This window comes from Malaclemys terrapin, chromosome 8 (genome assembly GCF_027887155.1).
Source record: "Malaclemys terrapin pileata isolate rMalTer1 chromosome 8, rMalTer1.hap1, whole genome shotgun sequence".
NCBI classification, from domain to species: domain Eukaryota; kingdom Metazoa; phylum Chordata; order Testudines; family Emydidae; genus Malaclemys; species Malaclemys terrapin.
Window position 1 is genome coordinate 76,259,541 of NC_071512.1, and position 13,971 is coordinate 76,273,511.

Below are 13,971 nucleotides of genomic sequence, written 5' to 3' on the forward strand. Positions count from 1 at the left end.
GGGGGGAGGGCAGCCAAAAATTTTTTTGCTTGGGGCAGCAAAAAAACTAGAGCCGGCCCTGGCTGACTCAGTGGGTATTTACTTGCATTGGCAATGTAGCCCTGTGGTACCCAGTCATGCTGAAAAGTCCCAGCATGCACTGGACTTCACTGTCTCCACTGATCACATTGGCATGTCTGGCTATGAGGGTAGGATAAGCCTGCTTTTATTCAATACAAAGGATAGCTCCAGTATTTTCAATATTGTTTCATATTCCATAACATACACACTACAGAATATGCCCTGACTTAGGATTCTGACATGTGGTGATCACATTCTGTACATACCCAACAACATTCAGGCAGAGAAGCAGGGCTGGCCTTAGGGGTGGGCCACCTGGGCAACTGCCCAGGGGCACCAGGGGGAAGGAGGAAGCTGTGCAGAGGTGTGCACTGCCAATGTAGAGTCGGAAACTGCTCCCAGGTGGGGTAGGGGGAGGGGGCATTCAGATTTCTCCCTGCTTCCTCCGGAGGGAGGAACATGGGTGGGTGCGGTGACACACAGATACTGCTCCCCTGCAACGTTCCTCCATGCCCCCCAAGGGGCTGGGGGGGGGGCAAGGAGCAACACCACGTGCTCTGTGCATCCAGGTCACTTTCCCCACCTGGTCTGTGCTGTGAGGCAGGCGGGAGGGCAAAGTGACCTGGAGGGGGGAAGCCCTGACTTCGCTCCTCGCTCCCCCTCCCCCCAAGGGTGCACAGAGCAGCAGCTTCAAAGGGGGAAAGTGAGCAGCAATTCCATCTGCTCCAGGTCAGTTTCCCCTCGTGTGTGCAGGCTGTGTGCAGGTGTTAGGGGCGCAAGGGTTAAAGGTGCAAGGGAGGTGGGGAGCCTGGAAGCCCACGGGGGGCCAGGGACACCAAAATACAAGTTTGTCCAGGATGCCATTTTTCCTAAGGCCAGCCCTGCAGAGAAGGTGTATGAAATAGAATTATCTCATACTCAGAGGGCCAAATGCTGTTCCCACTGAAGTCAACAGCCATTTTGTCCTTAACTTTAACAGAACCAGGACTTGGCCCTGAGGGAATAAATTTGTCCCCAAAGAGGCAGCAGCTACCTCTCTGAAATCAAAAGGTAATTATTAGTACTGTGATTTGCAATGTATTAATTAAATATCAGTCCTTCCATTACCTCTCTTTCTGTAGAACATTGTGTGTATGGACGAGATAAAGTAATATCTTTTATGGGACCAACTTCTGTTGGTGAAAGAGACAAGCTTTCAAGCTAACAGAACTGTTCTTCAGGTCTGACCTATGTGTGTATATCAGGATATATCAATCCTCTGTATGCTGTAAGATATATGGGAAATAGCTGATTTATGGGAAACACCTTTTCTTTTTTTCCTAATGGGGTCAGATCCGAGAACCTTGTCCTTACCTACTGACCAGGTATTTAGATATTGCTATTTTTAGCGTACTAGCTCAAGCCCCACTAGCACAGGCCTGTCTACCTGGGCAGGTCGGAAGTAGGGTTGCCAGGCGTCCAGTTTTCCTGGCAGCTCTGGTCAGTGGGGCTAAGGCAGGCTCCCTACCTGCCCAGGCTCTGCGCGGCTCCTGGAAGCAGCCAGCATTTCCCTCCGGCTCCTAGGTGGAGGTGCGGCCACGGGGGCTCCGTTTGCTGCTCCCGCTCCAAATTCCAGCTCTGCAGCCCCCATTGGCCAGGAACCACAGCCAATGGGAGCCTCAGGGTCAGCGTCTGCAGATGGGGGCAGCGCAAAGAGCCGCCGGGCCACGCCTCCACCGAGGAGCCGGGGGGAAATGCTGGCTGCTTCCGGGAGCCACCTGAGGTAAGTGCTGCCCGGAGTCCACACCCTGTACCCCGTCCCGTGCCCCCAACCCCCTTCCCCAGCCCTGAGCCCCTCCCGTACCCAAACTCCCTCCCAGAGCTTGCACCCCCCTCCCGCACTTCGAACCCCTCAGCCCCGGCCCCACACCAGAGCCCGCACCCCCAACTGGAGCCCTCACCCCCCCGTCTGCCAACCCCCGCCCGAGCCCAGAGCCCACACCCGCACCCTGAACCCCTCATTTCTGGCCCCACTCCAGAGCCCAAACCCCCAGCCCAGAGTCCGTACCCTCTCCCACACTCTATTCCGCTGCCCCAGCCCGGAGCCCCCTCCCACACTCCAAACCCCTCATTTCTGGACTCACCCTGGAGCCCTCACCCCCTTCCACACCCCAACCCCCTACTCAGCCCAGTGAAAATGAGCGAGGGTGGGAGGAGGGATGGAGTGAGCGGCGGTGGGGCTTTAGAGAAGTAATGGGGAAGGGGCATGGCCTCGGGAAAGGGCGGAGCAGGGGTGTTCGGTTTTCTGCAATCCGAATGTTGGCAACCCTAGCTGGGAGGCCTGTTCCCAACTGCAGTGTAAAGATAATGTCTAAAATCTTTGGGGCTGAAGATGGCAGTAGAGGACTTTGAAGCCTCTAGGATTCTTGTTCTTTGTGATTTTCTGTTGCTAAGGAGCAGGATTAGCTCAGGGGTCTTATGAGGCAATATGGACAGGTGCTTGAAGCAGTTTTGACAGCACAGACATTTACTTAGCAAAGTTAATGGGACAAAGGCAACAATGGATATAATACAAGGGAAAAGAGCCCCTCAAAATTTTTTTGCTTCTGGGCTTAGACTTCAGTGCAGGGGGGTTACCTAGGGCTCAACATGCAAAACTCCTACTTAGCAAAAATTCTTTGAAACTTATGTCTGAAAACATATATTTATAATAGTAATAGACAAACAAACATGTTTGTTCTCTTGAAGGAACACAGTGAACTTGAAATTCAGTCAGTTTCAACACTGAGTCTTCCTGCCAAGTGGTGTTTCTTTACAATCACATTTTCCTGTTTTTAAAAATGATTTTCTCTCCTAAGGCCTTGGCTACACTTGAGAATTCACAGCGCTGCCTCAGCAGCGCTGTGAAGAACGAGTGTAGTCACGCCGCCAGCACTGTGAGAGCTCTCTCGCAGCACTGCAAGTACTCCACCTCTCCGAGGGGAATAGCTTGCAGCGCTGCGAGCGAGCATGCAGCGCTGCAGGCTCTGATTACACTGGTGCTTTACAGCGCTGCATTCGCTGCGCTCAGGGGAGGCGTTTTCACACCCCTGAGCGCAGCAATTTGCAGCGCTGTACAGCGCCAGTATAGCCAAGGCCTCAGACTCACACAAACAGAGGAACAGCTTGAATAACTGTCTTAAAGGGGAAGCAGTGAAACTGCTTGTATACAAAGTGTTGTCAAATGCACAATGTAAAGAAACTAGAGGGAAACCTTTTTTCCTGTAAATCTTAAGTGTTGCTTGTAACAATAAAAAAACATTTTCAGTCAGCAGCAGGGCGTTTAGATTGGTTGTGTCCCTTCAAATGTTCCCAGATCATTCAAAAATCTTATGCATAGCTTCCTTACCTTTGTCATGCACAAAGGAGTGCTCTTAAAACAGAGAATCCTAAACCTAATTTTCTTTGCAGTCCAAGCAACCCTGCCCCAGGCATTTAAACTCAGCATTCTTACACTAGCCATGCAGTCTAGAGATCAGTAGAGCAAGGGAAATCTTTGTAATAGGACCTGCAACAGCCCAACAATGCTCTAGGCAGGCAGCACCACACCAGCTCTCATTAAGAGGGTTATCTTCACAGCCAGAAGGGCTAGTAACTTAATTGTTTTCAGTGACCGCTTCAGTTCAGCAAAAAGAAGAACAGGAGTACTTGTGGCACCTTAGAGACTAACAAATTTATTAGAGCATAAGCTTTCGTGGACTACAGCCCACTTCTTCCACGAAAGCTTATGCTCTAATAAATTTGTTAGTCTCTAAGGTGCCACAAGTACTCCTGTTCTTCTTTTTGCGGATACAGACTAACACTTCAGTTCAGCAGAAACTGAAGGGACACCTGGAGTAGACTGTACCGACTCAATCCACCCCTAGTCAAGATGAAGTTTTGCTAACATTGTTCTCAAGAACAGCTCCCTATCCAAACCAGTTAGGGAAATCATGCTAGAACCATGTTATTAGTAACAGTAAGTTCCAGCATGATTTCAAACACAGTGAGGTCAGAGCCCAAATCTGTAAGTGCTGCAATGTCTGCAAACCTCCCAGAAAAAGGGATCCTCACACCGGGCCTGATCCTGAGAGGTGTCAAGCACCTATAACTACTACTGAAGTCACCTGGAATAGCAGATGCTCAGGATCAGACCATACACTTCTGGAGCTGAATTGCACATGATCCTCAAACCACATTTATCTGCAAATGAAGGGACTGAGCAACATACTGGTTATTTAGTATAACCAGTGGGGTAACATAAGGAATCATCACCTGGCTAGGTTAGACAAAACACATGAAGAAAATACGAGAGGATAACCCAGCATTTTCAGGGAGATGGGTGGATCGGGGGTGAAGGTTTTCAAGAACACAAATGAGAGCTAGGCACTCAATTCTTATTGGACTTTTAAGGGGAGTTGGACACCCAGCTGCCTTTTGTAGCTTTGAAAATTACCTTCCAACTCTTTTTCAAAAAACCAAACAAACCAACCTCCCCACCATCAGTAAACTTTAAATGCGTTTCTCCGTTGCCCATGAAAACAACTAAAAAACTCTGTCCATCCTCAAGAAGAGATGGGGAAAACTGTCGTAGCACTTAAATAATTTGGCATCGCTGGAGAGAGACACCATATCTCTGTTTATCCAGTCATTTTCAGTTTGAAAAATCTTTCACCTAAGACATTCCCTAAATGCAATGAATTAATCGAGAACTAATTATGACTAAATCTGCCTAACTGATGATTTACAAACACATCTGGCTCAGAAAACCAAAGGCCCAATCATGCAAACCCTTACTCACATAAGTAGTCCTTATGCAAGTAATTCTGTTGGTATCAATGGGATTATTATTTCATGTAAGGATGAATAAAGGTTTACAGGATAAGGCCCCAGATAATTCTACTCCAAACACTGGTATATTAAGTGTAATTTGTTTACTGATTATATAATATAAGAATCTTAAAGGGACATGTTAACTGAATGCACTTCTGTCTGAACATTTTTCTACTATATTTACAAGAAATACCTAAGATTACTATATTTGAAAGAGAGTAGAGAAAAAGCCCGATGCCAACTCTGTCCACATATCTATTCAAGTGACATCATCATAGGACCTAATCACATCAGCCATACCATCAGGGGCTCGTTCACCTTCACATCTACCAATGTGATATATGCCATCACGTGCCAGCAATGCCCCTCTGCCATGTACATTGGCCAAACCGGACAGTCTCTACGCAAAAGAATTAATGGACACAAATCTGACATCAGGAATCATAATACTCAAAAACCAGTGGGAGAACACTTTAACCTGTCTGGCCATTCAATGACAGACCTGCGGGTGGCTATCTTACAACAGAAAAACTTCAAAAACAGACTCCAAGGAGAGACTGCTGAGCTGGAATTGATATGCAATTCAGATACAATCAACTCAGGATTGAATAAAGACTGGGAATGGCTGAGCCATTACAAACATTGAATCTATCTCTCCTTGTAAGTATTCTCACACTTCTTATCAAACTGTCTGTACTGGGCTCTCGATTATCACTTCAAAAGTTTTTTTCTCTTACTTAATTGGCCTCTTAGAGTTGGTAAGACAACTCCCACCTGTTCATGCTCTCTGTATGTGTGTATATATATCTCCTCAATATATATTCCACTCTATATGCATCCGAAGAAGTGGGCTGTAGTCCATGAAAGCTTATGCTCTAATAAATGTGTTAGTCTCTAAGGTGCCACAAGTACTCCTGTTCTTTTTGAGAAAAATCAGTAAATGAGGGGTTTGGGGTGTGGAAGAGGGCTCCAGGGTTGGGGTGAAGGCCCGGCTAGGGGTGTGGGCTCTGGGGTGGGGCCAGGGATGACGGGCTTGGGGTGCAGGAGAGGGCTCAGGGCTGGGGTAGGGGGGGTGCAGGCTCCAGGAAGGAGTTTGGGTGTAGAAGGGGACTTGAGGCTGGGGGTTGGTGTGTGGGAGGGAGTTTGGGGTGCAGGAGGGGGTGCAAGCTCTGGGAGGGAGTTTGGGTGCAAGGGGGGGCTCAGGGCTGGGGTAGGGGGTTAGGGCATGGGAGGGGATTCAGGGTGCAGGTTCTGGGTGGCGTTTACCTCAGGCGGCTCCCGAAAGCGGACAGAGAGGCTCTGCATACTGCCCTCGTGCCGGCTGCAGCTCCTATTGGTCGCAGTTCCTGGCCAATGGGAGCTGTGGAGCCAGCGCTGGGGGTGGGAGCAGTGCGTAGAGCCTCCCTGGCCGTCCATGCGCCTAAGGGCTGCAGGGCCCTGGAGGCCGCTTCCAGGAGCCGCGCAGAGCCAGGACAGGCAGGGGCCTGCTTTAGCCTGGGGCCCACACTGTGCCACCGACCAGACTCTGCTGATTGGAGCCACCAGGGTCCCTTTTCGACCAGACGTTCCAGTCGAGAACCGGACGCCTGGCAACCCTACCTCTTTCCCTTTCTGGATGTTTTGTTTTGGGTCTCGCATGCAACTAGGCAGCCAAGTACCTAGCTTGGGTGCGCTTATCTTCCCCCAGTTCATGGACCACAAGCAAAGCTAGGTGCCTCCATGCAGCCCAGACTCAGGTGCTTATTTCCAATAGAGGACCAGGACTTACACACACCTCTGTTGTTGGCGTCTTCCATAAGCTATAAAGAGTTCCGTGGCACCTTATAGGCTAACAGACGTATTGGAGCATAAGCATGCGTCTGATGAAGTGGGTATTCACCCATGAAAGCTTATGCTGCAATACATTTGTTAGTCTATAAGGTGCCACAGGAGTCTCTGTCACTTTTTACAGATCCAGACTAACACAGCTACCCCTCTGATACTTGATTCCATAAGTTAGTTTAGGCAGCTCCCCACCTAGCATGTAGGCTTTGTGGATCTCAATCTAAGGTGCCTATCTCTTCCCATTCATTGTATAGGGAGCCTTTGGCACCTAACTCAGGCATTGTGGATCGCAGTGTTGTTTCTGTGATTTACTAGGCAGTGTTGTAATGCCTAAGTCCCTTTGTGGATCCCACCCTTAGGCCTCAATCTTGCAATGGAGCTCATTGCAGAATTGGGACCCTGCATCAAGTAACATGGTGGGCTGTGCTTTGCAATGTCATGCGAAGCCTATTTCTCAAAGTGGCACTCTTTTTACAAGAATCTCTTCATTAGGTATTGTTTTAAAAACGTTTCCCGATCTCTACCTAGAGCAACTGAAGGATGTAATTTGTTCTAAAACCCACACAGCTCAGCAAAGCTGTCACTTCTTAAATGGCCATGTCTCTACCAAATATAACCCATAATGACTATGTAAGAATTTCTAAAGAACTCAGCAAATCTGAACACACTAACGTCAGAGGCTAGGGAAAAAATATAAATTATTCAGAACGTAAATGTTCACTTTGTTCATTTACAGTAAAAAATATAGATACATCATGCCAGAGAAGTGCATTTCTGTGCTTATGTGCCTATACTTTCCATAGCATAATAAATGTTTGCCATTTGATGAAAGAACATGCAGTGCTTTTCATATTCATTTGACTGTTTTTGATTTTCTGTACAGAGAGATGTTCTTGTGAAATGCTTCTTCAATGTGTGGTACAGTTAGATTTGTGTTGTGAGTATAATCCTGACTAAAGTTCAACATGATCAATAAGCGCTGGAATTGCCTACTTTTGATCCACTACTGTTTTACAAAATACTCCATAAGTTGTTTGAAACTGAGAGGAGCCCTAAGTCTCTCATGAACTGAACAGTTTCCCCTCTCTGTAGTAGTCACTAGTAGGATAAGTATTAAACTTCTCTTCTTGGTTACATTCCTGTATTTGGTAATCTCATGAGTCTCAGAATAGCTATGGAGTTACATTAATTTATTCAGGCTAGAATGGACCCTCCCTTTGGCCTGCTTCATACCTACACCAGTCCTGAGCCCAGCCAGAGAATGAATGGAAAGGCAGTGTGTCTCCCCTGTCCTGGCACTGCTAGGAGACAATCTACTGCAGCTCAGGTTAGAGTAGCTCCGAAGGCTGCTCAAATTTCCACCCCAACTGCAATGTCCCATGTGAACTATTTCAGTAGCTGGTGCTAGCCAAGACAAAGGGACATCTTGGCCACATCCTCCCTTCTCCCAGCAAGCCTTGAGCACTGGAGGTGATATGCAGCTAGCTATGATGGCTCTGTGTGTGCGCCAGGGAGGACCCCACACACTAGGAGTATTTCCTGGGGTGTGGGGTGGCGTTACAGCTACATTGCAGGAATTAATCCCCGCTTATATTAATTGTAGAAATATTATTTATATTCCTAGTGAATAGGGACCTCACTTTCAATTCTGTGCTTGGGGTTAACAGGGCAAAGGGGCTATGCCCACGGGACCCTTAACTCATATGGGCCATGTATAGTCCCCTTGTAGCTATACCAAAAAAAAGTGAAACTGACTGTGTCCCAAATCAGTCAAATGCATGAAATAAGCTGGAAAAAAAATTATTTCAGTAACAACAATCCTAAATTTAGCCAATAACAATAGTAGGTACAAATATTCAGAGTGTGATTTTAATGTTCGTAAAGTGCTTAGTGATTCTCAAGTGGAAGATGCTTCAGAATTGCAAAGTATACCAAGGGTTTCAGAGTGTATAATAAACAATACTGGCCTACAACTTAGATACTTATCTTCTCTTTACTTAACTCAATTTTGAATTTATGCAAAGAAGTATTATTTTAAATACTAAAATATTTTGATTTTATCCATGTATGTGTAATCAAATTGGTGGGGTGAGCTGTATAGGCAGTTATTCACTCCAGCCTTTCTCACTGCTACCAATAGCGCTCAGATTGGGCCAGTATGTGGTGGTGTGGTATGCTTGCCCCTCTTTAAAGCTGCTATCTAGTTCTCCAGAATCTCAGCTTTAATTTGTTTAAAAAGGATCTAGCTGTTATGGTTGTGAAGAAAATCTCAAAAAGGTGAACTGAAACCAGACATCTACTTGAGTCTGCAGAGAGACCTGATAGCTCTGAGCTATTGAATTCTGCCCTGTTCAGCTCATTTAGGCCTTAGCTCAGATGCCTAGTGATGATTTAAATGCCAACATTGTTATCTATTTCATTCCTCATGTAAGAAAAGAGAGGGAAGATCATGGATCTACACAATTTACTGTGTCATTTTGGTGCCACATGTGTGTGGCAATTGGGAAAGTCTCTCTACTTCTATTTTTTCACCACTGAAGAAGGAATCAAGCCCAAGGAGCCTAGCAGAACCAGTGGGCACATTCAAGCAGCGCTTGAAGTAGCCAGTGGAGCTCACAGAACAATCATGATCTTATACATCCACATAAGCTACAGTAGCATCTCATTTTGGCAACTCACATGGGGCAGAGCTTATTTTGTAGGCAGAGTTTAGAAGAGTGCCACTGCGTGACACTCCCTGCCTCACTGTGAACCCTGGTTGAAACTGGGAATTGTTGCATATAAAGCCTCTTGACAAAAGATAGGTGAGAAGGGAACATAAGCGATCAACAAAAATGACCCTAATGGTTGTTTGCTGGATCTCTACCAGTTTAAGAAACAAAAAAATTGTTGAGTTTCCTGGCAGTAGTATTGGCCAATAGAAAAAATGGCTGCTTGACCTACAGAGTCAGCTTATAGGTGAATGAGAAAGCTTCTTAAACCAAAAACAGACTATTTATGATCCCCAAACATGGTGAGAATATATTTGCCAGGCCCTGTGCCCACCGAAGTTATTGGCAAAAGTCCCACTGATATCAGTGGATTCAGGATGGCGCTCTTAAAGTACTTAGATTTTTTTCTTTTTTTTTCCTGACCTAATTAGACTTGAGTTCAGGATTCCTTACTTCCTCTGAAAAGATTGCTGACATCAGTAACATTTAGCAGCAAAACTGATAGTGGGCCAGATAGTGTTTTAGGTACAGCCTAATGCTGAACTGCACCAACCCAGCAAGGGCTCTGGGGAGCATTTTGCCTGAGAGAGATACATTGGCCAGGTCCTCAGCCTCCAATATGTCCTTTTGCACTGCTCCATGTCACACAGGTAAGGTGAGGATTCCTCTTGGGGAATCCTCAGCTCGCACAAAGCCAGCTATACCAGACCTACACTGTCCTCTGTGGTAAGATGAAATAATATACAGGGCCTGTGGCAGAAGCACTTTGCACTCTGATGAGCCTCAACAGGATAACAGACCCTGTGGGGCTATTGTCAGTAAGTTAGAGCAGCCTAACGTATGCTGCTGCCCTCAGACGTCACCCAAGGAATACAAAGCCATCTTTGTTGTGCCATCACCCACACCTTGAATCTGGCATGAAGTGCATCTCAGACAGATTTGATGATCTGATCTAATGACTCTCAAATCTCCTAGGGAATGCAGCCACTGCACCACCCCTTAAGAAGATGGAGTCTACAACCCCTTCATGGCCAGCCAGCTCAGCTCTACTCTACTGGCAAGTGTGAAGCATAGAGTGGATTGTTTCTCAGGGAGAACTAGCGGAGTTTGTAGTTGTGTCTGGCCCCTTTAGTCTGGGCTACTGAGGAATAATTGACACTGTGCTAAAAATGCAAGAAGCTGCCAGGTGCTTGTCTATGCTAGGGCTAATGAAGCTAACATGGATGCAGCAGAAACATTGGTAATATCAATGGGAATTTCTTCTTAAAATTCCTTAGGGTAAGATAGATAGGGCCATAGGAGGAAGGCTCTGTGCATCTTCTCTAATTTATTCACCCATGCAAGGGCCAGAGATAATCTAGCTCATCCTGTTTAGGTGCTAGAGATACCTAAAGTGTTTTCTAAGTTTTGGTAAAAGACAGAATCATGGACCTTAGGACTTGATGAGTAAATAGAGGAGGAGCTGCTTTTTAGACATTTGGTTTAAAGCCCTGTTAATTTTTAAATGTGCAGATATTTTATTGATAATTTTGCATTTTACAGGGGTTTGTTTTAATTAAAGAGGCTTTTGCATTTACTTTTAGGTTAATATGGGAGAGTCTCATGGTGGAGAATCTGAAATGAGAGATTACAAAAATGAAAGAGTTATCTAGAAGCATAGCTGCTAATTAGTATTATTTTGAAATTCCAACCCCCCTGCTTTGACATGAACCAGTCTTCAGAACTTTCTCTTAGCTGATATGGACACACTCCCTCCATTAGAGCTTAATATAGCTGATTAAATATAGATTAATTTGAGTTATGCCAAAAGGTAAAATAGGCCTTTTTGTGATGCTTTGTTTAGTATACACACAGAAAAAGCTGAATGTATTAAAATCTTTCTTGATTACTTTATTTGATACATATTAATGCAAGAATCAAGTACATCATTAAAATCTATAGCCAATGACATTTACAAATGGCCAAGAATATTTCAAACAACTTTTCCCACCTGTTCTTTAGAACCAGAAAATACAGCTCTATTAATCAGTGACCATTATTATAGTTTATGCAATGCCCCAAAGCATAGCAGACACTGTATGCAAATGACTGTAATGTGCAAATGCCTTTATAAATAAAGAAGTCATCTCCTTTGATGAAAGAAACTCACAACAGGTGTTAGGGGTTCAGTGCTTTTGTACTGAAATACCTCAGGAATTAATTCATCATACCGTGCATATGCTTTTAAGCTTTCATGCTATGTTTTAAAAAGGCTCCTACTATGTACAGCATTGCAACATGCAGCATTTAACAAGGGTCTTCCAAGAAGCTAGAGATGAACATTGCCAGTGACATTTATCTCCCTCTGTTTTTTCATACAGCAAGGATATATATACCCAGGGCACAGTGAACATAACAGGGGGATTAGGAAGGGCTGTAAAAAGAGATGAGTGCCATTGATCCCCGTCCTCCCCAAATCACAAGTAACCCTGTGAAACTATCCACAACAGGCTACAGAGATCCTCCTCCTCTCCAGTGCCTGGCCATCTGACCCTGAACACTTCACCTGGCCACTCAAAAATGCCAAGTTGGAGTGATCAGCCCCAGAAGAGAGGGACACTAGAAAAACAGCTGCCTTGGAAGAGATACGTGGATGAGACAAACAACAACTCTCTGGGGTCTAGTGTCATTTTGGATTCAGGCTCTGAACCATGGGTCTCTGTGGCCTAGCTTCTCCCCACTCACCCAGGGAAAGCCACAGATGGTTTGGCCTTGTGCTTACATTTTATGAAAGACAAGTACATCAAAGCCCCCTGCTTCAAAAGCCTGCAACTTAAAACTGCTTTTGAAAATCCCAGTAAGCTGAGTTGCTGGTAGCCTTTAGCTTCCCTGCAGATGAGATGGGGACACTGCTGCCCCCGGGAGGAGCCTAGTCGGCAGCCCAACCTGCTCACTGCTAGGAATGCAGCAGAAACCTCTCGGTCACTTTTAGCCTCCAGCCTCCCTCCTGTGCAGCTCCAGGGATCGGGCTGCTCCCAGCAGCGCAGGGCTCCGCGCGTCCTTCACTGCCCGTTCTTTAGAACCCCACCCAAGTTTGCTACGATGCCAGCCGTGCGCCCGCTCCGCTGCCCTGAATGATCCTCGGTGCCAGGCACCCACCTCAAAGAAAGTGACTCTGCTGCCCATCCTAGGTGCTGATTGCGATCGTTGTGCCCGGCTCTGGCTGCTGGGGCAGGGAGCGGAGCCGCCGCCGCCTCCTCTTCCTAGAGCTGCTGCACTTTAACTCGGGTCCCCGGCGCGCCGGCCAATCAGGAGATGTCCACTGCCCTCCCCTTCCTTCCCTTGGGTTCAGAAATCCTACCGCGAGGGCTGCATGCGGTTCAGGGCAGCGCTGCCATCCCCTGTCCCGTGCATCACTCCCTCCCCCGTCCCCACGTGCTGTCTGCAGCCAGGCTGCGCTGAGCTCAGCGTCCCCACAGCAAGGGAAGGAAGAAAGATCCGGCCACACGCAAGCCAGGATGCAGCTTCTACTGCCTTAGGAGCACGTCCAGGACTGCTGTTTGCTATCTGCAGGCTGAAAGCATCGCAGGCCTACTGCAAACACAGAGCATGTGACGGTAGAAATGAAAGGCTGGAAGAGATCTGGAGAAGTCATCAAACCCAGCCCCCTCTGCTGAGGTAGGACTAAGTATACCTAGACCATCCTTGAGAGGTGTAAAACTTCCAATGATGGGGATTCCACAACCTCCCTTGGAAGCCTATTCCAGATCTTAAATGGCCTTATAGATAGAAATGTTTTGCTAAGAGCTAATCTAGCTCTCCAGTGAATATTGAATACTGGACCCACAGCTGATCCCTGTGGGACCTTATGAGATACATCCCCCCAGTTTGACAGTGAACCATTGATAATTACTCTTTATGGTCTTTCAAGCAGTTGTGTATCCACATTATAATAATTTCATCTAGCCCACATTTCCCTAGTTTGCTTATGAGACTATCCCATGAGGGTGTATCAGAAGCCTTACTACATCGCATCTACTACTTCCCCCCATCACTAGGCCAGTAACCTTATACAAAAGGGAAATTATGTTGGTTTGGCATGATTTGTTCATGACAAATCCATGCTGGCTATTCTTTGTAAACCTATTGTCCTCTAAGTGCTTATAAATTGATTATTTAAATTTGATCTAGTATCTTTCCAGGCATCAAAGTTAAGCTGATTGGTCTATAATTTTCCAGGTCCTCTTTGTTCCCCCTTTTAAAGATTGGTACTGTGTTTGCCCTTCTCCAGTCCTCTGGGACCTCATCTATCCTCCACAAGTTTTTAAAGATAATTGCTAATAATGGTTCCAAGATTGCTTCAGCTAGTTTCTTAAATACTCTAAGATGAATTTCATCTTGGCCCTGCCAACTTGAATACAGTATATCTAATTTATCTAAATGTTCTTTAACATATTCTTTCCCTATTTTGGTTTGAATAGCTTCCCCTTGGTTATCAGTATTAAGTGTGTTGAGTATCTAATCACTATTAACTGGTGACAGCAAGAAGGCTGAGGTGTTGCCTATT

General features: G+C 46.1%; 2 protein-coding genes across 3 annotated transcripts in view; one reads left to right on the forward strand and one right to left on the reverse strand.

Annotated features, from left to right (window-relative positions):
* LOC128841697 (very-long-chain enoyl-CoA reductase-like) overlaps positions 1-13,971 on the reverse strand; it is a 62,284-nt gene that overhangs the window by 40,632 nt on the left and 7,681 nt on the right. The window contains exon 1 of one of the 2 annotated variants that reach the window (XM_054037004.1): positions 12,564-12,688. The exons of the other annotated variant lie outside the window; for it this stretch is intronic. Within the exon in view, the coding sequence (XP_053892979.1) occupies positions 12,564-12,590 (27 nt within the window). The 5' untranslated portion in view covers positions 12,591-12,688. Of the gene's footprint in view, positions 1-12,563; positions 12,689-13,971 lie in introns of those variants that run through there. 2 annotated transcript variants of the gene reach the window in all.
* Positions 12,992-13,971, forward strand: part of GCLM (glutamate-cysteine ligase modifier subunit) — a 33,818-nt gene continuing 32,838 nt past the window's right edge. Inside the window, exon 1 of the mRNA XM_054037007.1 lies at positions 12,992-13,082. The gene's annotated coding sequence lies outside the window, so the exon portion shown is untranslated. The remainder of the gene's footprint in view (positions 13,083-13,971) is intronic.